We start from the raw sequence: 21,574 nt of genomic DNA, 5'->3' as shown, positions 1-21,574 counted from the left end.
TGCAGATTTGGTCATCTCAACTACAAAGGGTTGAGAACATTACACTACAAGAAGATGGTGAAAGGGTTACCATTCCTCAAAGCTCCGGCAAAATTGCGTTCTGACTGCTTAATAGGGAAGCATCACAGGGATACCATTCCTAAAAAAAATCAGTGGAGAGCAACAAAGCAACTACAACTCGTTCACGCAGACTTATGTGGCCCTGTGACTCCAGAATCAAGTAGCGGTAAGCGGTACTTTATTACCTTTATTGATGACTTTAGTAGAAAGTGTTGGGTATATTTCTTGTCCACAAAGTCAGAGGCTTTTAACATGTTTAAAACTTTTAAAACTTTTGTGGAAAAGGAGTCGGGTGATTTAATTTGTTGCTTAAGAACAGATAGAGGGGGGAGTTTACATCCAAAGAATTCAACGACTTTTGCGATGTAAATGGTATCAAGAGGCAACTGACTGCTGCCTATACACCTCAGCAAAACGGAGTTGCTGAGAGAAAAAACAGAACCATCATGAATTTAGTAAGAAGCATGTTATCGGAGAAGAAGGTTCCCAATGAGTTCTGGCCAGAAGCTGTCAATTGGTGTGTACATATTCTCAATAGAAGTCCAGCTGCAGCAGTAGTAGATTGCACACCTCAAGAGGCTTGGTCCGGTGTTAAACCATCCGTGGAGTACTTTCGAGTGTTTGGATGCATTGCGAATGTTCATGTCTCCGATGAGAAGAGAACAAAGCTGGATCCAAAGAGTTTCAAGTTTGTTTTGTTGGGTGTGAGTGAGCAAACCAAGAGGTACAGATTGTACAATCCAGATACAAAGAGGATTGTGGTCAGCCGTGATGTAATATTTGAAGAAACAGAGGGATGGGACTGGAGTAGAAGTGAAGAAGAAACAAGAAGTGCTCCATTACAGTGGGGTGATGAAGATGAAGTAATTGACGAGGAACAAGAATTGGATGCAGAATATAATGAACAAGAAGAAGAGACCATGGTGCCGGCACTTGAAGGCAATGAACTTGATGTACCAATTACGAGTTCAAGCGATGCCACAACCCTGCCAACTTCACCTCTTCAACTGATCTCTGGATCAATTCAGAACAGAAACAGAAAAACCCCGCACTGGATGGAGGACTTTGTTACAGGAGAGGGATTATCCGACAATGAAGAAGCTCTCAACATGGTGTTGTATTCATCAGGAGAAGATCCACATACGTTTGAAGAAGCAAGCAAAAACTTGAAGTGGAGAGAGTCCATGGATAAGGAGATTATAGCTATTGAGAAGAACGACACTTGGGAGCTTGTAGATTTACCACATGGAGCAAGAAGGATAGGGGTGAAATGGATTTTCAAAACAAAGTTGAATGAACGAGGAGAAGTGGACAAATTTAAAGCTCGCTTAGTAGCAAAAGGCTACACACAACAACAAGGCATTGATTATGGTGAAGTTTTTGCCCCTGTTGCAAGATGGGACACGATTAGGATGATTTTGGCCTTGGCAGCGCAAAGAAAGTGGTTTGTATACCAGCTTGATGTGAAGAGTGCATTCCTGCACGGTGAATTAAAAGAAGATGTATTTGTAGAACAACCTCAAGGGTACGTGAAGAATGGGGAAGAGAATAAAGTGTATAAACTGAAGAAAGCGCTCTACGGGCTAAAACAAGCCCCTAGAGCCTGGTTTAGCAAGATTGAGGCATATTTTAGCAAGGCAGGATTTGAACAATGCCCAAATGAACTTACTTTGTTCGTGAAGTTACAAGGAGATGGTAAATTGTTAATCGTAAGTGTTTATGTCGATGACTTGATATTTACAGGAAGTGATACCAAGATGTTTGAAGAATTTAAAGCGTCAATGATGTCGGAGTTTGAAATGACAGATTTGGGGAAGATGAAGTATTTCTTAGGTGTGGAGGTTGTGCAAAATAACGAGGGAGTTTATTTAAGTCAGAGAAAGTATGCACAAGAAATCCTCGAAAAGTTTGGTATGAACTACGCAAACTCTGTTTTGAATCCCATTGTTCCTGGTTTTAAAGTTTTGAAAGATGAAGGCGGGGTGCGTGTGGATGCTACACGATACAAACAAATGGTTGGTAGCTTGATGTACTTGACTGTGACGAGACCAGATCTCATGTTCGTTGTTAGCTTAGTCAGTAGATATATGGAGAATCCAACTGAATTGCATATGCAAGTCATAAAAAGAGTTTTGAGGTATATTAAAGGTACTGTGGATTTAGGCATTTACTATAATTGTGATGCTGCTAATGGTGAAGAGTTGGTAGCTTTTTCGGATAGTGATTACGCCAATGATGTTAATGATCGAAAGAGTACATCTGGTTATGTTTCCATGATGAGCAATGGTGCAGTAGCATGGTCATCTAAGAAGCAACCGGTGGTTGCTTTATCTACTACAGAGGCAGAGTTTATCTCAGCAACTTATTGTGCGTGTCAATGCATATGGATGCGACGAGTTCTTGAAAGACTTGGCTGCAATCAGGGTAAGTCCACAATGATTTTTTGTGACAATAGTTCTTCCATAAAGTTGTCAAAAAACCCTGTCATGCATCGAAGGTGCAAGCACATAGATGTTAGATTTCATTTTCTTCGTAACATTTGCAAAGATGGTGTGGTGGAATTAGTTTACTGCAGCTCGAAGAATCAAGTAGCTAATGTTATGACGAAGCCATTGAAGTTTGATGACTTTAAAAGATTCAGAAGCTTGCTTGGACTGTGTGAAGTGCCTGGGAGTAAACTGATTGCTTGATGCAATGCAGTTTAAGGGAGGAAATATTGAAGCTTAATGTTTGGTATTGAGTCCTAGTCTTTAACTGTTTTAGTGTTTCTGTTAATAAGACCTAGTCTTTAGGGATTTAGCTGTTTCATTTGATTTAGTCTTTCCCAAGTAACCACACTTTATGGAGTGGATGACGTGGGTTGTTATTTTCTCTGATCTAATTGTAGTTGGCCTATTTATAAGCCAGATTCTTAATTCAATAAAGCTGCTCAGTTCTTCACTTTGATCTTGCACTTTGTTCTTATAGTACAATCAACAAGGTTTCAACATCTTGGTCGAGCTATGTTATCATTGAACTATATACAGAAGTATGCTAGCCTATTGCATTTGCATCAGATCAATATTGTTTGGTTGTATCTTCTAATAATTAGTCGATACTATTGCGTATGAACTATTTGGATTTGGGTAATCCATTTGGTTGTGTCAAAATTGCTATTTTATACATATCCTTGTTCCTTTGCTTTAGTCATCTTACAACTTCGTTTGTGGAAGTCTCGTAATTCTAAAACTTATTCTAGGATAACTCATAGAGATTTCATTGCCGTATCCGGTAAGTGCAACTAGTATATCTTGTTGGGTTTTAAACATCTTTTGATATGCAGATAGGTGTGATGGTGTTGGAAGGGATCCTTACGAACCCTTAATAGCTTATTCTGCTTTACTCACGAACAATGCTAGAAGAAGTTACAAATCAAAGCCTACACCAAATCTACAGAAAATCAATGTTTTCATTTTCGAATCAACTTTCTTTCTCTCTATTGATGGATTTTTTGGCTCTCGATCTACGATTGCTTCCATTTTCGACTCATAACCCCTCTCACCTTATTCTATGAAATCTTCATTCTAGGTGAGACTAAAATAAAGAAATAAATAGTCTACTTCCACCTGCAATATTGGGATTGGTATATGTGTTACCAATGAATCACATCTAAACCTACCTTGATGTAAGCAAGTCGGTTGAATTAGGGACCAACTTATCTACTCAACTAAAACATTCACATTTGTCACCCCCCATTCATATTTTAAAAAGAAGAGAATGAGGAAAGGAAGCGTGCCGTTTGGTCATTTGTTTAGTATATTGAGGAGTTAAGAGATAGTGTGGTTTGGGATTTTTAGTAGAACATATTTTTGGCTATTCCATTATCAACTTCTCATCTTCCCTTCTCTTATACTCTCCCTCTCATTTCCTCTCTCCTTAAATCCTCCATATACTTGTTCCAAAAACAGCTAACTGAGTTCTCTGTTATTATCATTTTAATTTCTTTCACATAAATCGCCAACATATGGGTCGGTTATGGACTACTCTCGCCTATCTTCACTCCTTAGCTGGGTAAGCCCCGAATCACAATCAGACTGAGATTCTGGCAGAAATCTTATGTAGCTTGTTGTGATTTGCAATTCAGTGGTAAAAAATAATTAGAAGCACGAATCACAACAAACTACATAAGATTTCTTCTACCTAGTGTCTTTGTCTTATTTTTCTTGTTCCCAAGTTTATATACTCAATATGTTTATTTATTTCTCAAAGTTTAAACTCTATATGCAGGCCAGTGATGATGCTCTTGTACCCTCTGTGAGTTAACTTTTTATTTTTATTTTTTTTCGGATTTTTTGTACTTCTCAAGCTTATAGGCTGCTTCTACCTTCTAAATTGAATCTTTATCAACGATCACTTGCTTTTCTTGTTCTCTTTGGCATTAGATATGCATCAATTCAGGCAATAGAGACCACTACGAAGGTCGACGACGAACAATGGTTGGCATACTGGATTCTTTATTCATTTCTTACACTCACAGAGATGGTCTTGGAACCTATTTTGACTTGGTACGACTTCATTATCTTATGTTATTAGATCAAATACACACATCTAATAAAAAGTCAAACCCCATTGCATATATAATTTCAGTTTCTTTGTTTTCGAAAGAGTTACATATAGACCATTCTTTATAATTCTGAGTCTGAATTTGTGTTTTTTTCAATCAAGGATACCAATATGGTACGATATAAAGCTAGTTTTTGTGGCGTGGTTGGTGCTTCCACAGTTGAGAGGGGCAGCTTTCATCTACGACAAGTTTGTGAGAGAGAAATTGAGGCAATATCGTGCAACTTCGGAAACTAAAGAGAACAAGTCATCTCCCAAAAGCAAGAAGAAGCTTATGGAGTTGATTAAACCTAAGAATGTGAGTTCCTCTGCTTTCGCCCCGTTAAATGGTGAATCATTTGTGACCATACTAGGTGCAATCTAGGTGGCCATTATAGGTTGATTGATGGGTTGCATAAGTACATCGACCTAGTGATGCAATTCTTCCGTTGTGGAATATGTACGTAACTGCCATAAAACAACATGAAATGTTGATAGATGCCCTAAAGGACAACATAAACAATCTTGAACAAGCCATGCAAAAGAATCATAGACAGACTACGAAACCAGAACTACTCATAAAACCCCCAACTTGATATAAGCCCATGTTTTGGTTAATCTAGGAATACTTTAATTAGACAAATATATTAGTATTAAATTTAAAAATGCTTGGAAATAAAGTAATATTAGCTTAAATGGGGTTTTGTGAATGTTAATTGCAGGGGGAGCAAGAGGAGTAGTACTCAAGAAAACAATGTTCAACTTTTGTGTTGTTGTACTTTTTTTTTTGATGAGAGGGTGTTGTTGTACTTTGTAGTTTGTACTTCCTAGTTACATATTTTAGTAATCCCTTTTCCTGTGTTACTTTTTAAAGTTATCTCTTTGGTTAGAAAAGCATTATTAGGTACAAAAGAAAAAAAAAAATGTAAATGTCTTGAACTATCAAGGGAGAAAGTGATATGAACAAATGACAATCTCTTTATAATAATAAAATTGATTTGGTTTGATCCTTCGTTGTTTTATTATCTTTCTCTTCTCTAATTCTAATTTCCGTGTTCCACCAATATTTTTTGTCATTTGCGGATACCCTTTCATATAAGGCAAGTATTTACTGCTTAGAAGGACTCATTATATAAAGGAGATTTTATAGGCACCCAAAGTTGTTAAATGCAATCTTGCTAAAGACAATCCAACAAATGGTTAGAGACTATGTGGTCTTGAAAGCAATCCAGTCTTCCTTCTTGTCTGACAAAAGATTGCCGACCGACAATTTTAGTCCGACAACCAGTGGCGGATCTAGAATTTAATCTTAAGAGGGAGACTAAAGAATGACAAAGATGATGCAAAAGTTATAACCGCACCAAATAGAAGATGCACAAAATTAAAAAAATCAATAAACACAAATAATTGTTGTAATTGTTTTCTTGATGGCTAATGACTTATGTATTGTTTTCGGTGTGATTTTCAACACCATGATTATTACAAATTGTTGCAAGTGTTTTCTGAAAAAATGGAAGATATGTGACACACTTTAGCGTTCTAAAATCAAATTATTATTGTAATAAAATATATAAATAAAACTTTTTGTGAAAGAAAAACTCATGAATTTGACATATAATTGTGCATTAATTGGGACGTATTGAGGTTAAAAATAGTGAAATGTGTTTATTAATCTGAAATTCTCTCAACCGAAAACTTGAATATGCAAAGCAGTGAATGGTGAGGATGGATGCTACAACATTGAGCTGTTTCCACCTATTTTTTGGAAAAAGGTTGTAATTCAAGAATTGCTAAGGTTGTAATTACAAAGGAAAATGGAAAACACTAAAAAAAGAATGAAAATTACATAAGATACTGCATCCCAATTGAAAATCCAATCCGAAAAAATGGTGGAAGAGATCCAAGGATCATTAACACTCCAATAGTGCATAAATCCTTTGATGGAAATGATAACATTTGAAGCGGATTTGTCCTCGTCCTCAAAAATTCTTCTATTTCTCTCGTACCAAAGGCTCCAAATGATGGCAAAAGGAGCAACAAACCTGATGAAAATATTTATGGTTCTTGTTGTAGGTATAGTTGTTTCCACCCATACCTTCAGGAACTCGTCTAGAATTACAATCCAATTTGTTATATGTGTAAATCAAGAGTGTGTCATATTTTGTTTGGGCAATTAATTTTGAAATGCATACCATAGGGGAGGCGGCTATAGTTAGATCCCCTGCCAACAACTTTAACTAAAAAAACAAAATCTTTCTTCTTCTTTTCCTGATTTTGGTTTTATCTGGAATCAGACGTTTGCGGCGAAGGGGCTCCTTCCCTTCCCCAGAGATAAACGAGAGAGAGAGAGATAGAGTAGAGAGAAGGAGGAAGGTCGTAGGTTGGAAATTGTCGGTGGACGACCTTTTGCGAAAAAGAAGAAAGATGGGCGTTGCCTCTGATCATACGGGGTCAATTTATTTTAACCAAGTCTCGAGTGAAAAACACATTCTCTTTAACAACTTTAGGCAACACTTATAAAACTTCTCACTATTTAATATGTCAACTTACGAAAATAACATTTGCCAAAATTCCCTTGGTTGTGCGATAAGTTTAGGGATGGAATCCTTCCTCAAAAAAATTCCCTTGGTTCATTCCTAATTTTAGATGGAGTAAAACATGTTTAATCACAAAGTGCTTAGCTAATAAGATCAAGTATCTGATACAAGGGAGATTCCAAATCAAATTATGTGGTTTTATGCCAAAAAGAAATATTTAAGGCAAGCATCAAATCTTTCACTAGAAAGATGGAGGATATTTGATTCAACCAACTAGGCCACATCTTACTTCAGCAAAAAAAAACTAGGCATCATCTTTAATACTTTGAAATTAGGGCATTAAAATCTTGTTTTGCTCTCACCACCCTTCATTTCATGGAATTTCTCAGAAGTTTCCTACTCCCCAAAACCAAACTCTAGTAGTCATGCCTTCCCAACAATATATCACTCCTCTCTTTCTCTCTCAAATCTGAATTTTAAGATGTTGATACCCTTTGGCTTTATAGAAGAATCCAAATCTTTTCTCACTTTTAACAATAAGTAGATGTCCATTCATTTAACCTGCCTGCACAATATAAAATCAAATTAGGCAGCTATTACAAGTTGTTCTCACTAATCACTACAGTGTTACAATCTCCTACCCTCCACTTTTAGCACATCTTAATAATATAACCAACCATGGTTGTTAAACTCCTATCATGTGTGTGGCCTATTGCTAATTAAAGATTTTTTTCGAGCTAGTCGGGTGGTTACCAATAATGTGTCTTTTGACTGGAATATGAACTTTTCTAGATCTTTTAAAGGATACAGAAGTCCCACTTATTATCGAGTTTTTTGTCAAATCGGTGAACCATCGATACTCTCTTCAAAACCAGACTCTAGGGTTTGGCGTGGTGACAAGTTAAACGCTACTCGGTCAGATCTATCTATAATTTATTGTAGGAAGTCGACGAAGTAAATGAAATTCCAAAAGTACCATTCTCATTCCAAGAAAAGTCTCGTTCTTTACTTGGTCAACAAATCAACAGAAAATCTAGACCATCGACTGTCTCATGAAGCGGGGACGCCTAGGGTGAACAGATAGGTGTTTCGTGTGCAGAAGAACAGACAAATTGGCGAAGCATATCCTCGTACATTGTTCAATCATCCACTTGTTATGAGACTTTTCAGTCAATTTTTTACAAGATTTTCCTCATTATCAGATACCCCTTTGCAAGTCTGGACCTATGCGTGTTTTTGTCACTGCAAGCCTTACCTTTCGTTATTTGGTGGAGCGTTTGGTGTGAACGAAAGAACATAGCTTTTCTTTTCTTTATCCCTTCTCTTCGTTCTCCATAACTCTGTAGGATGTGCCATCATGACACTCTTTAATCAATATATTATCAGTCACCTAATAAATTAAGCCTATTTTTCTAATCACATACCTAAATATTAGAAGACACCCAATTCTTTTCACTACTTATTACATTGTTTTGGAAAGGATACTATATCTTACATATCTTATCTTAACACATTGGTTTACCGAAAATATATTTGTTCTTTGTTGTCTCAAAATAAGCACTAGACACATGAATAATTATCCTTGATATTTCTCTTACAACTAATAGTAATTAATTATATAGGAAATTGTAATCTTGTGTTCTGACATTAGTTCTCTAGGAAACAAACAATATTTTGATAGATATGGTCATTGGCCACAGCTCACTTGGCACTAAATGTTCAACAAATGAAAAGATTTTGACATCTATTACTTATGCATTGATTAAAGTAAAATAAATTTGTTTAATTAGAGATGACTATTCACCAAAATATCACAGCTATACTTTTGGGATTTGGGTGTATATGACATGACCAAAATATCTTTTACCCATTTTTCACTAAAATACCCTCTTAGCTAACTAGCTTGATTAGCTAAAATAAAATTAGTTTCTTTATGGTTGTTAAACTTTTCATTTTCTCCTTTGAAAGTACTTGTTATATACCTACCACTTCAATTATATGTGATGAAAAGCAAAGCACCCAAAATAAAATTGAAGGCAAAGTATGGCAAGTAACTTTTGCCTAGACTTTCTCTCACTTTTCTTTGTTTCTATTGACGTCAAAAGGTTGAACGAAAACCTGTGACGTGGTAATAGTGGTATTACTTATATGGGTTTTCTATAGCTACCTGCCACGATACATAATTAAATCAAGATTAATCATATGATTCTTGTGACGAGTTTTTCAAAAGGTAAAGTATATAAAGTTTGTTGATTAGACAATCTATTATTGACAAGATTTTGATATGTGAAGTTTGAATTTTAAGTACTTCCATGTATAATGCAATGCAAATTTAGAATGAAGAGTTACTATGAATTTACCACAGGTACTATTCCAAATGGAACCAATTCAAAACCATCAACTCAGCCATTAGAATCTAGAGGGAACCCAAAAGCAATCAATTAAATTAACACCAATGAATCCTCCAAAGCTTTTTCAAAAAAGATATTCTGCCATTAAAAATAATGAAAAGATAACAGCATGTGCTCAATGTTTCAATGTCTTCACCACCACTATATAAGTTTAATTTCCTTCCTAAACCAATATACAAACTTCTTCATCTTACCCATCCTTTCAAAAATTTTATATCAAATCATTATACAAAAGCTTAAACCCATGAACAAGTACAAGAAGAATCACTTCCTTAACAATTGGGTTTTCTATTCTTTCTTAGCTATAATTTGTAGCTTGTTAAGTTTTTATTATAGTCATACTTGGGTGCCCTCTCTATGGTCTTCCATTAATGTTTTTCTCTTTGTTTTCCTCCCACATATGAAGGCTCTTATGTTCAACCCTAAGAGTTTGTTTATAATTTGCAACATCATTATAGTCTTCCTCATTGGCGAATCCAAGTTCATCGTTTCGAACTCATCGCCCGATATTGAAGTTTATGACGAATGCATAAAGAGGAACAAAACCCATATCACAATCCCCAATTATGATCAAGTAATTGAGAAGGAAAAGGAGGTGAAATTGGAGTCATCTTTGGTTGAAGAGAATGTGCAGATGGTAATTGAAGAAGTAGTTAAAAAGGAAGAAGAAGAGGAAGAACAACAAGAAAAAGAAGTTGAAGAAGAAGAGGAGAAAGTATTGGTATTAGAAAGAGAAGAAGAGGAAGAAAAGGGTTTGTCGGCCGAGGAACTAAACAAAAGGATTGAAGAATTTATAGCAAGGATGAATAAGCAGAGGAGGCTTGAAGCTGGATTACTTGTTTGTAGTACTACTAGTGTTTACTGATAAGGAAGAAAATCTTAGAAACTTTCGTCATGGAAGATAGATCTTTGTAAAGACAGATAGGTATATAGATAATAGGCCTCATATCTTGGAATTAAAATAACCTTTCTTAATATCCATAGAACAAGATTGCACCACATTTGCTTCAATATGCATTAGTTGGAATCAAATGAATATAATAATGACCCAAGTAATCGACATTGTCTCTGCTTTTGACAGACAAACTCAAGTCAAACGGGTTGGGAGTTTTGTTGCCTACCAAGACTCCACGAGCACACTCGAATAACCCTCAATGCTTACTAAAGCATGGACAAACTATGTGGGATTATTATGTATACTCAAAAAGAGAAATATTGCTTTGAATTGGTTGGAGGTTAGTGAGGTGAGAGGTATAGGGTTTGAATTGTACTTGCATCTTGATTTCCCCTTTCTTAGCACCCAAGATATTTTTTTTCTTCAACCATCAATATTCCATTGGAAATAAAAGACTTCAGATCATAATTTATATAGTATCAATCATTATTCCATTACCTTACCAAATAGAATCCAGGTGACTTTAGCTAATATTAAAGTAAATAGTTCAAGTCTTCTGCATAATTTTATAAAATCTAATCTAGTCTCTTCCAATTTGAAAATTGGAATTGGAATTGAATCATAGAAAACCCTAATTGCCATGAAATGGCATATTTTCGAAAACCCAAACTATAGACTAGTCTGCATAATTTGTGAACCTTTTGTAAGCCTTGGTATCTAGAGAGAAAATGATTTCATTCTCATGATTTTCTACTTACAATGATCTCCAATGATCTTGTGGACTATGACAAGGTGCTACCGAGAAATGATAAAAAGAATACAAAATATTTGACCATTAAAATTAAGAATTTTTTGATGAAAGGCCCAAATTTTGGGCCCAAATACAAAAAAAAACCCAACAAGGTTTATTATCTCACCCAAAACCCAATAATCAAATAATAATTCATATCAAACCCAAATACACATCCCTATGCTTCATCTCTTCCCAACTTGTATCTCTAAGACCTAATGGTTTCTTCTATTCCCTCTTTTGCCCTCCTATATATATCCAACTACTCCCTCCTTTTCCAAACCAAAATTTTCTCTCTCTAAAATATCTCCCTTTCTCCATAATCGGGTTTCTTTCTCTCTCTACCTCACCGCCCAACACCAAACCCTCTTTTCTCTTTTCTCTTTCCAACCTCACCGGCCATCTCTTCCATCTCTTCCACCTTCATTCATCATCTTCTTCTCTGTAGACCCTCCTTTGCTGCTTCATTCATCATCTTCTTCACTGTAGACCCTACTTTGCTCGTTCACTCATCATCTTCTTCTCTGTTTTCGTTGAAGCCCAGACCTGAAAAGTTCCACCTTCCTTCATTCTTCATCTTCTTCTTGGTGGAAAAACCGTCCCGAGATAGATAACCTTTTTACCTTTTTCGTGGTTCAGTCATCAGCTTCAGTCATCATCTTCTTCTCTGTAGAAACTTCAGTCATCATCTTCTTCTTCCATAAAACCAGGTACCTTTTTATTATTTGTTCATCCTTCTTTTGTGATGATTAGTTTCTGTTTTTGTTCCCAATGTTTATGATTTGTCCGTACAGTTTAGGGTTTTTTCTCTACACTTCTGTTTTCTGTAATTTCATTGTTCAGAATTTGAAAACATTTTGTTAAATGTTAACCTAACTTTTATAATGTGTTAACATATTTGTTGCAATGCTATCTAATGATTACTGTGATTATCATTTTATGAAATGATCAGACATTGCAGTGTGGACCATATGATTTTATCACATATATCTTGTTTGGTCGTTCAGTTTATTAGTTTTTTTCTCAAAACCTTTCCTGTTTTTGTAACTAAACAGGACAGTTTGTGTTAACATTGTGTACCTTTGTACAACATTGTGTGAAATGTTAACAGTTCTGTATTTGCAATTTCCCAGAAACGCAAACATTTTTTACCAAGGTAAAAAATTATTCCAGTTTTTATGACAGTGCAAGGAATGTTGGAACATCTTAATAAATGCTATAACATTCCATATTTTGTTATAACATTTGACAACCTGTTAAGACATTTTTTGATACTTTCATAACATTTTATTCAAATTTGCAGTATGGAACCTGAAAGGTCACTTTCTACATCTCAAAATAATGACAAGAAGTTAGTATGTGACTCATGGGGCGACGTATTTACGGAGATTGGGCAAATATTTCCCGGTGGTGTCAAAGCTTTTCGACACGCTCTCGGTCGATATACCATTGCAACCAAGAACAACTACAAATATATCAAGAATGAACCAGGTCGTGTGACTGTCGTTTGTTCTAAACCCGGATGTAATTGGAGAGTCCACGGGGTTGCACCATTGGGATGTAAATCCGTGTTTCTTTTGAAAGAATACGAACCGATACACGATTGTCTCGATGTTGTTCTCAAACCTGCGGATCCCAAACTCTCTAGTAAACTTGTTGGCAGCCTAATGGATGACGACATCAGAAAACACCCAAATTGGAGTACTGCTGAAGTTAAAGAAAAGTTTCAAGACGATTACGGTGTTGAGTTGAGCTATTACTTTTCTTACGGTGGTAAGAAGGTAGCCATGGACAAAGTATTCGGGCAGGAGGGTGATTCCTATGCAAAGTTGAAGTGGTACGTAGATTCTTTGGCAACTACTAATCCCAATAGCATAATTGATTTGCAAATCGAACCCACTACCAATAGATTTGTCCGAGTTTTTATTGCGCTTCACGCATCTATCCTTGGGTTTCAACACTGTCGTCCCGTGATCTATATTGATGGAACATTCGCCAAAACACGTTTTAATGGCTGCATTTTAGCTGCGGTTACCAAGGACGGAAACGACGGTATGTTTTCATTTCACATCGTACGTTAACATTCTAATGTTCCTGCCAACACTTGACAAAATTTTAAGAACACGATCTACAATGTCGCTGCATCCAGTGAGATGATGCGTCATTTATTGGTGTCACTGAACATTACCAAGTATGTTTAGACATTGGATCATTTGCTAATGCACTATTGGTTTATGAATCAACAGCACTAATTTTGTATTATTATTTTTTTGTTAGGTCTCTTCCCCATTGCTTACGCAGTTGTGGACATTGAGAATGATCATAATTGGGATTGGTTTCTGCAAAATTTGAAATTAGTGGTGGATCCGATCAAACGTTACACCTTTATTTCGGATAGACATGCTGGAATTCTAAAAGGCGTGAAGAATGTTTTTCCCACCGCTCACCACTCATTATGTGCTTGGCACTTACGCTGTAATCTAAACTTGAGAATACGTAACGGGGCGCGCCAGTCACGTTACTTTCAGAGTCTTATGTTTACGGCGGCACGTGCATTACCCGAGAGCGAGTATCACGCAACCATTGAACAAATGGTTGAGATGGGTGGAACCAATGTGGAGAGGTTTTTCCAATCCCTTAATCCGGAATCATGGGCAGATTCCTTTTTCCCCGGAGATAGGTATTTTGTTTACTCATTTTCAGTTGAAATGTTGAAACACCACGAGCCTTGTTACCGGCACACTTTAAGTTTACCCAGTAATTATTTCACATTTAATCATAGCTTCTGTTATGAGAGGACATTCTTCCTAGTGTTTTGTCATTCCAATTGATGTTTACACATTTAGGGCACGGTTGGAACACAACATGATTTAATATAAGCATTCCGTACAATGTTGTTACAGATGTTATAATGTTGTCTTACAGGTATGGCGCCATCACTTCCCAACTGTCTGAGAGCTTCAACAACATGGTAAAGAAAGCCCGCGTTCTCCCTATTACAGCATTGTTGGATGCCATAAGACAGAAGATTATGAACAAAATGAGAAAGCATAGAGACGCCGCTATTGGATGGAATACATTTCTTTGCCCATCCATTAACTTGGAGCAACAAGCGAAATACAAAGTTGCGGAGACTTGGAGATACGTCGAGGCAGCCCCACTTATTTATGAAGTATATTCGACTCCACGCCATTCCGTAAATCTTGGTACTCTCACATGCTCTTGTCGGCGTTGGCAAGTAGATTCGCTTCCGTGTCAACATGCAATGTTATGCATCAACAAGACTCGGGGTGATAGTACATGTTTTTACGATCCAGTCTGGACGGTTGAGGCTTACAGGAACACATACCAACATTGTGTTTACCCCGTTCCAAATTATGACGAACCCTATACTTTTGATCCATTAACCAAGACTCTTCCTCCACTAGTTAGAAGGGCACCAGGGAGACCACGTACAACACGGTTGCAGAGTTCCGGAGATGTTACCAGGAGGAAAAGAATATGTCGCAGGTGCAACCAACCCTCTTATCACAACAGTGCAACATGTCGGGCCCAACTGTAGTTCTCATTTTTCTAAATGCTTCAACATCAACGATATGTCTCAACATATTACAGACTGTCTGTATATTGTGTTGAATGTTTTAGAAAAATATTTTGGTATTTAGTACATATTTTGTTCTCTTGTGAAAATGTTATAACATTCTACAAAATGTTCAGTGAATGAATCCTTACATGTCTTACTATTATTTACAATGTGTCAACATTATGGATTTTTTTGAATACATTCGTATTAATGAAGGATCATTATTACATATTTCTCAAACAGTTATCAATTTGTCCCAGCATTGAAAGGAATGTTCTAACATATATGTGTATGTTCTTCCCTGAAACAAACTCTAAGGGGACAATGCATGTCACACATGTTGTTGAAGAAAAATAATAATATATTCAAATTTACTTCCCAAAATCATCCCATCCAAAATCATTGTATGTTGTTAACATCCCAAAATAATTTACAAACCATATTTGTTTGTAATCTAATCAAGAATGAAGTCGTTTCGGGTTTAGTGATATGAACATAACCCGTTACCTGAACAACTACTTCATTTTTGATTAAAAAAAATCCTTTACAAAAAAAACATACACAGGGGAAACTACTTCAAGCTCGGGCCATCCTCCAAGATATCGTATTCTCTTTCAAAATGTTGTGGGTTAGCTTGGCCCTCTTCCTTTGTGTCATGGATACCCAATCTGGGTTTTCTGTACGCTGTTTGGGTCCTGTTGTCGTGCAGTCTGCCACGAGTTCTTCAATTTTCAAAATGACAAACAGACCGCAATCCGGGCTGTTCAAGACACAAACGAAATGTTAAAGCATAACCAATAATGTGTCTACAGTCACAGACAATTCTGAAACATAATGTTAAATGAGACTAAATTATTAATAACTACGTGTGTTTTTATCAAATTTCTAAAAACATATAAGTTTTTGTTCCAACATTTCCAGGAATGTTGGAACAATTTCAAACTAATTATAACATGCATCATAATGTTGGAACAAATAAAGAGTGAGAACACTTACTTTTCTCCCTGAGTAGGGAATTCTGGCTCCCCAACGACATCTGCATATTTTTGTTGGGTTCCAAACATTGTGAACCCAACTTCTTCCATTACATCCTCGACATATGCCGCGTACTCCCTGACATTTTCGTAACAGTCCTTGGCCTTCTTCTTGTCAAATGACATTGAGTCATAATGGGTCCACCTATGGAGAAATACATTGTATATCAATAGTGTCCAGTGCCCCCCCTTGCTGCGTCCCCCGTTGTTGGGTGGCAGATTGGTGCACACACAAACAAGATCTCCGGTTTCCCAGCATTATTACTCAACGTGCGATTGAGCATATGTTCGATTGAAGCTTGGTTGACCTCCGACTTTATCATTGTCTGTCGAACAAACACAAAGTTATCAAAATGTTCACTCATATAAAAGATGACGATAGGAAAACATTCTAATCTCTTCACTTACGTAGATCTCTGATGGGAGGCAAAGCACACACTTTTCTTTCAATTCTTTGTGGTTAGTGACGAAGGAACTGGCCCAGTTGATAATCTGTGAATCGCATTCTAGATTCATCATCAACATGTCGAGCTGCTTTCCACATATGTCGTTTATCCCGTCACTAAACCACACTTTAGTACTGGAAAATGTGGAAAAAACAGTGTCACCTTTTGCAATGATAGGACATATCAGCCAATGCTAGAACATTACAGTAAGTTAAAATTAATGTTACAACACAAACAAGAATGTTTCAACATTATTGTCCGTGCATGAACATTACAGTAACCTACTCGTACCTTTTGTCACTTTTCCTGATGAATTCTTCCATCAGACCCTTTTCATCTTCCTTGACATTCTTCCAGACTGGGCTTCTTCTCCAGTTTCCAAGCTTCTTAACTTTCTCCTCTTCTGACTTTCCGGCTCCCAACTCTATAATGTCCTCTACATTGATTGTTTTCTTTTTCTCGAGTTGCTTGCCTTTCTCGGTCATGGTTCGGGTTCTTGGTTGTGTTTTAACCCTCTTCACCAAAGAGTTTGGTTTGTTTTTATCTTTCTTTTCCACAACTTCAGCCGTTTCAACCTTTGGCTTATCTACAAAATCGTCTTCAGAAGAACTTTCGTTCTCCACGATCTCGTAGTTTTCATATTCTTTGGCCACTTCACAAACCTCTGAAAAGAAAGCTGAAGGCCAAGTCAGCTGGAAGTCTAGTTCTTCCGTCTCTTTTTCACCTACATTCAAAACACTTGCAAAAGACTTTTCACCTGTCCCCCACCACCACACGTTTAACTAGTCAACATTCGATAGAAAACCAAATCTTAACAAAAAGCATTCTCCAATTCTTGATCAATATATATAAACGTTATCACGGATGTTCCAACATTTTACGTATTTATGTGGGAGAAGAACACTTACTTGTTTGTTTCTTATTTATTACTTAGCCGACCAGTCTATTGTCGTTCGTGGTAAAAGAAAGTCTTCAATTGTCGTGGTAAAAGACATCGTGGGAGTACGATAGAACTCTTTTACTTACCGTTTATCAAAAAACTTGTAACGATGGCCGAACAATTTATGTTCATACCAATCATCTGACAAGTAAGTAAGAATTTCAGAGAAGATAGATTGATTGCACACAAGTTAATACGTTGCTTTAAAAAAAAAAACTAGAAATAAAACCAACTTTAATCTAAACAAAGACAATATTCATTACTTTTATAACAGTATCTCAAATGTTGAAGCATTCTGGTGTTTGCTCCAACATTTCCAAATTCTTATCAAGCAAAGACAGGAATGTCAACAGAAGTAAAGAATTGCGTGAGCATTTACTCACTTGACCCAGCAACTTGGCTCTCTTTCTGCTCCTGGTTGTGCCCCTCCCCTGAAGTTTGACCCTTTTCCAACTCATCAGAAATTGCCTTCTTACCCTTATTGTCTATTTCTGCTCCTTCAGTTTGGGCTTCGGCATCACTTTCTTTTTCGTTGCGGGCTTCTACGTTTACTTGTTCCGCATTTTTTGGGGCTACTTCCTGCTCCACTATCTTCTCTCCACCATCTCCACTCTCCACCTCTTGTCTAACCTCCCCACCCTCCACCTCCTCTCCAACAGTCACCAACTCTCTACCAACCTCGTCTCTAACATCCACCTCCCCTCCTACACCAAAATCAAATTCCAATACATCATTTTTCTCTCCTCTCTCTCTCTTCATCCTCTCCAACTCCTCTTTTAATACTTCTCTCTCTCTCTCTTAACCATCTCACTCTCTCTCTTAACCATCTCACACTCTCTCTTAACCAACAAATTTTCTTCTCTCAACCTCTCCACTTCCTCCTTCAACTTTTCTACTTCCTCCTCATTCATCTCCTCCACCACCCTCTCCGTGAACTTTAACAACTCTTCCTCTTCCACAGACTCCGCCACCAACTCCACCTTCACCTACAAGAAGGGATACATAAGGTTATTATCTCAACACCTCTTAAAAAAACACATGCACTTAATTAAATGTTGCAACATTCTTGCAAATGTTCCAACATTTCCTCAAATGTCAATCAGACATCAGTTATGTTAGAACATTAGTTTAAATCACCGAGACATTATAAGAAATGTTAAAACAAATTACCTGCTCTTCTGTAATGCTTTCCAGCTCTTCTTCCAGTCCTTTAAGGAAGAATGGCTCGATCATCCATCGAGCTATTCTAGGACTGACCCCTACTTCTCCAACCAGGTCCTCATGGATCCTGGTGTGCATGCAATACCAGTACTGCAAAGAAATTAAACACTCTTAGGTCAGTACTGTTTTTCTTTATCACCATAAGAAATGGAAACACATTTTATAACATGCCCAAACATTCTCCAAAATGTTTCAGCATTACAGAAGCCCCAAAAGAATGATGAAACATTTAAAAGAATGTCAGAGCAAACTATTTTGACTTTTATCACTATAAGAAATTATGAAACATTTAAGTGCATGGTTATGAATACTTACGGGGAGAAGAGTCAGGCATCCTGAAGCTTTTGCCGGGTCTTCCGAGTGCTTGTTTATTCTCTCCATCATGTAGGAGTGAATAGCTCTCGCCCATGAAACTCTTTTCATCATTCTCTCCGTTTGGAGATTGTGATAAAAACTCCCGACAACCGAGGAGCCGGCAGCTGAAGCAAACAGGAATGTGGCTGCCATGTACATAATCCATAGTTTCAAGAACTCAATGGCCGGAGCCTTTGTTCTTGCAGCCACATGCAAAGCCTTTTCGATGCTAGGACCCCCAAAAGATGCAGCCTTTCCCTCAACAATACAGTCTTTGAAATACTTGCTCAAAAACTGGTCCTTAGCCACATCTATGGTGACATTGGTTGGGAATGCATCATATATTTGTCCTTCCATTGGGACTCCCAACAACAAAGCAACATCTCCGGGAGTGAACTGAATCAACTTCCCTCCGATGTTGAAGGCTTGGCTCTGTTTGTCATAGCAGTACAGAAGATCATAGATGGCTTTGTTCGGCTTCTCCATCACATTCTCTGTTCGGAAACTAAAACTGGTCACTGCCTTAAATATGGCCCCGAATGGTGAAGAAAGCAACATCTCCCTTTGCTCTTCAGTAATATATAACTGCAATTCCCGCGCCACCTTGAAAACTGCTTTGAAGTTACATTTGTAATTGAAAGCAGCTTTCTTCTTCTGCTCTTTAGCCCCTGTTGGTTTTGGTTGAGGCTCCACCTTTTCCACTCTCGCCTTTGAAGTAAACCCACGGTGCTTCACAGAAACAATAACAGAAATGTCAGGGCATTCAACAAAATGTTCAACAGTAAACTTAATGCTTCATCACAATAAGTAATGGCAGATCATTGTTTAATGTGTCTACACAATAAGCATAGGCCTCTACACAATAATGACAGATTAATAACTGAAGAAACATTTTACAGAATGTTAACATACTAACAAATATGCATAACAATTATAAGAAATGTGCGAACACAAACATTATTGTCAGAACATTGTAAAAAATGTTTATGCAATAACACACCTTTGCTTGTTGGGGGCTCGCAACTTTCTTGCCTTTTTTGCTTGGCCCAGCATTTGATGGCTCTTCAGCAGGTCTCTTCCTGGGGCTAGCCCTCACAGGAGTCTGTTGTTTCTTATCAGCACCATCTCCTTTCTTTGTGTTAGTTTTAACCATCTTGGGATTGTCTGCAAAAGTTCATATGTTTCAAACAAACACAAAGACAAACAAAAGCAGAATGTATCTACACAACCAAAATGTATAAACATATACTAGTTTTTTTTTTTCACAACCATGAATGTTAAAAAAAAAACATTCTGTTAATCAACAACCCATAAATCTTGATCAAATGACTAAATTTCTCCACAGAAACATAAATGTTAAAACAACCCTAACCTAGAAACTTGATGTAGTATCATAAACACCCAAATGACCTTTATGTGTAGATGCATGCTTTCGAAATCACTAACAACTATCAAAATGTCTCAACATAATCCAACATTTCTTCAACACAACCCACAATGATAAACCAAATCATGCACTTCATAAACAAAGACAGACCCCCAAAAAACAAAGACAAAACACTAAATGTCTCCACAGAAACCTAACTTTCGGATCACAACCCTAAATGTTAAAACAAAACTAACCTAGAAGCTTGATGAAGAACCATAAACACCCAAATGGTTCCGAAATCACAAAACAACAACCAAAATGTTTTATCACAAACTTTATAGCAACTTAACCCTAAAACTTTTTCGAAAAACAACCCAAAATGATTTATCACAGACTATAGATCAGACTACTAAACTTGAAATCATAAACCCTAATTGTTTGAAAACTCCCCCAAATTTTCAAACACCCCTAAATCTGTACCAAAACCCACAGATGTGAAACAAGAAACCCCAAAAATGTTCCAACAATCCTAATAATTTACCAACAACAGAGAGAGGATCAAGAGTTAGAGGAAGAACAAAGATGTACCTGTTTGTGAAAGAGAGAGAAATCGAGAGAGAAGCTTGAGATTCGTTGAAACTGAGCGAAATAGAGAGAAAAAAAGAGTAGATCCGGTTGCTTAAATAGGTTTGGGCAAAGAGAGATTCGGCTGTAACGTTTGGAATGCAAGAGGCGTTAATGGCGGTGCTTTTTCGCTTGAAAAAGAGATAGAGAGAGATAGAGATGGACCGGTTTCTGGTTTTGATCGAGATAGAGAGGAGAGATAGAGAGGAGAGATAGAGGAGAGAGTTGAATGAAGAGAGAGAGAGAGATGGAGAGGTTTCTGTCTCACCGGTTTGAAGAGAGGAGAGAGAGCGCGCGGAGTCCGAGAGAGAAGAGAGTAAGGCTGACATGAGTGATGAGAGGGTTGTGTCTAATCAAGTCATTTTTTGGGCGGGAAATGAGTGAGGGAGAGGAGAGGTAACCATTTCTTTTGTAGGGATAGAGAGGTAAAATCACTTTTTGGGTTTTTTTTTAGATAATATTCCCTATTGGGTTGGATTTGGTATTTGGGCTCCTTTTTTGGGCCTTAGATTTATCCTCTCTAAAATTAACAAACAGAATAACAATCTTGTAAAATTGTAGACAAATATAATGACCGAACTTTTAATCTCTCATAAATTAGGGACTAGATAATAATTGACCGATACAAAAAATTGTGTAGTTAATTTAGTACTATTAAAAGTTATTTGACAATTTGACATGTCAATTACAAACTTGGTTAAATAAGTGTTAGGGCTAAGATTCACAAGA

General features: G+C 37.0%; 3 protein-coding genes across 3 annotated transcripts; 2 read left to right on the top strand and 1 right to left on the bottom strand.

The window, feature by feature from the left end:
- The first annotated feature begins 2,778 nt into the window (after positions 1–2,778).
- Positions 2,779–5,655, top strand: LOC147547472 (HVA22-like protein e). The gene is made up of 5 exons (XM_086671727.1): positions 2,779–4,110; positions 4,327–4,353; positions 4,482–4,604; positions 4,765–4,960; positions 5,364–5,655. Exons 1-5 carry the CDS (start codon positions 4,064–4,066, stop codon positions 5,379–5,381), a joined length of 411 nt encoding a protein of 136 aa, XP_086527853.1. The 5' UTR covers positions 2,779–4,063; the 3' UTR covers positions 5,382–5,655.
- Positions 5,656–9,803: 4,148 nt separating this feature from the next.
- Positions 9,804–10,906, top strand: LOC147547471 (uncharacterized). The gene has a single exon (XM_086670863.1). The coding sequence runs from the start codon at positions 9,834–9,836 to the stop codon at positions 10,452–10,454; it is 621 nt and encodes a 206-aa protein (XP_086526989.1). The 5' UTR covers positions 9,804–9,833; the 3' UTR covers positions 10,455–10,906.
- Positions 10,907–17,494: 6,588 nt separating this feature from the next.
- On the bottom strand, positions 17,495–21,366 carry LOC147547470 (uncharacterized). Its single transcript, XM_086672236.1, has 5 exons — positions 20,810–21,366; positions 19,853–20,016; positions 18,814–19,581; positions 18,448–18,588; positions 17,495–18,263 (listed from the first exon to the last, which is right to left on the bottom strand). The coding sequence occupies exons 2-5, from the start codon at positions 20,003–20,005 to the stop codon at positions 18,054–18,056; spliced, it is 1,272 nt and encodes a 423-aa protein (XP_086528362.1). The 5' UTR covers positions 20,006–20,016; positions 20,810–21,366; the 3' UTR covers positions 17,495–18,053.
- Positions 21,367–21,574: the final 208 nt, after the last annotated feature.

Source organism: Eschscholzia californica, unplaced genomic scaffold, assembly GCF_041429995.1.
Source record: "Eschscholzia californica isolate CP2 unplaced genomic scaffold, dmEscCali1.0.p SCAF_3, whole genome shotgun sequence".
NCBI classification, from domain to species: domain Eukaryota; kingdom Viridiplantae; phylum Streptophyta; class Magnoliopsida; order Ranunculales; family Papaveraceae; genus Eschscholzia; species Eschscholzia californica.
The sequence above is the reverse complement of the archived record's forward strand: the minus strand, read 5'-3'. Positions and strand labels throughout refer to the sequence as shown.

Excerpts from the sequence above, each read along its gene's own strand:
- LOC147547470 (XM_086672236.1), bottom strand. The coding sequence starts at position 20,005 with ATGGTTAAAACTAACACAAAGAAAGGAGATGGTGCTGATAAGAAACAA. Across the intron at positions 18,589-18,813 it reads GATGCCTGACTCTTCTCCCC|TACTGGTATTGCATGCACAC; the intron begins GTAAGTATTCAT and ends ATTTCTTTGCAG. Across the intron at positions 18,264-18,447 it reads AAAGCATTACAGAAGAGCAG|GTGAAGGTGGAGTTGGTGGC; the intron begins GTAATTTGTTTT and ends CCCTTCTTGTAG.
- LOC147547471 (XM_086670863.1), top strand. The coding sequence starts at position 9,834 with ATGAACAAGTACAAGAAGAATCACTTCCTTAACAATTGGGTTTTCTAT.
- LOC147547472 (XM_086671727.1), top strand. The coding sequence starts at position 4,064 with ATGGGTCGGTTATGGACTACTCTCGCCTATCTTCACTCCTTAGCTGG. Across the intron at positions 4,354-4,481 it reads ATGATGCTCTTGTACCCTCT|ATATGCATCAATTCAGGCAA; the intron begins GTGAGTTAACTT and ends CTTTGGCATTAG. Across the intron at positions 4,605-4,764 it reads TTGGAACCTATTTTGACTTG|GATACCAATATGGTACGATA; the intron begins GTACGACTTCAT and ends TTTTCAATCAAG.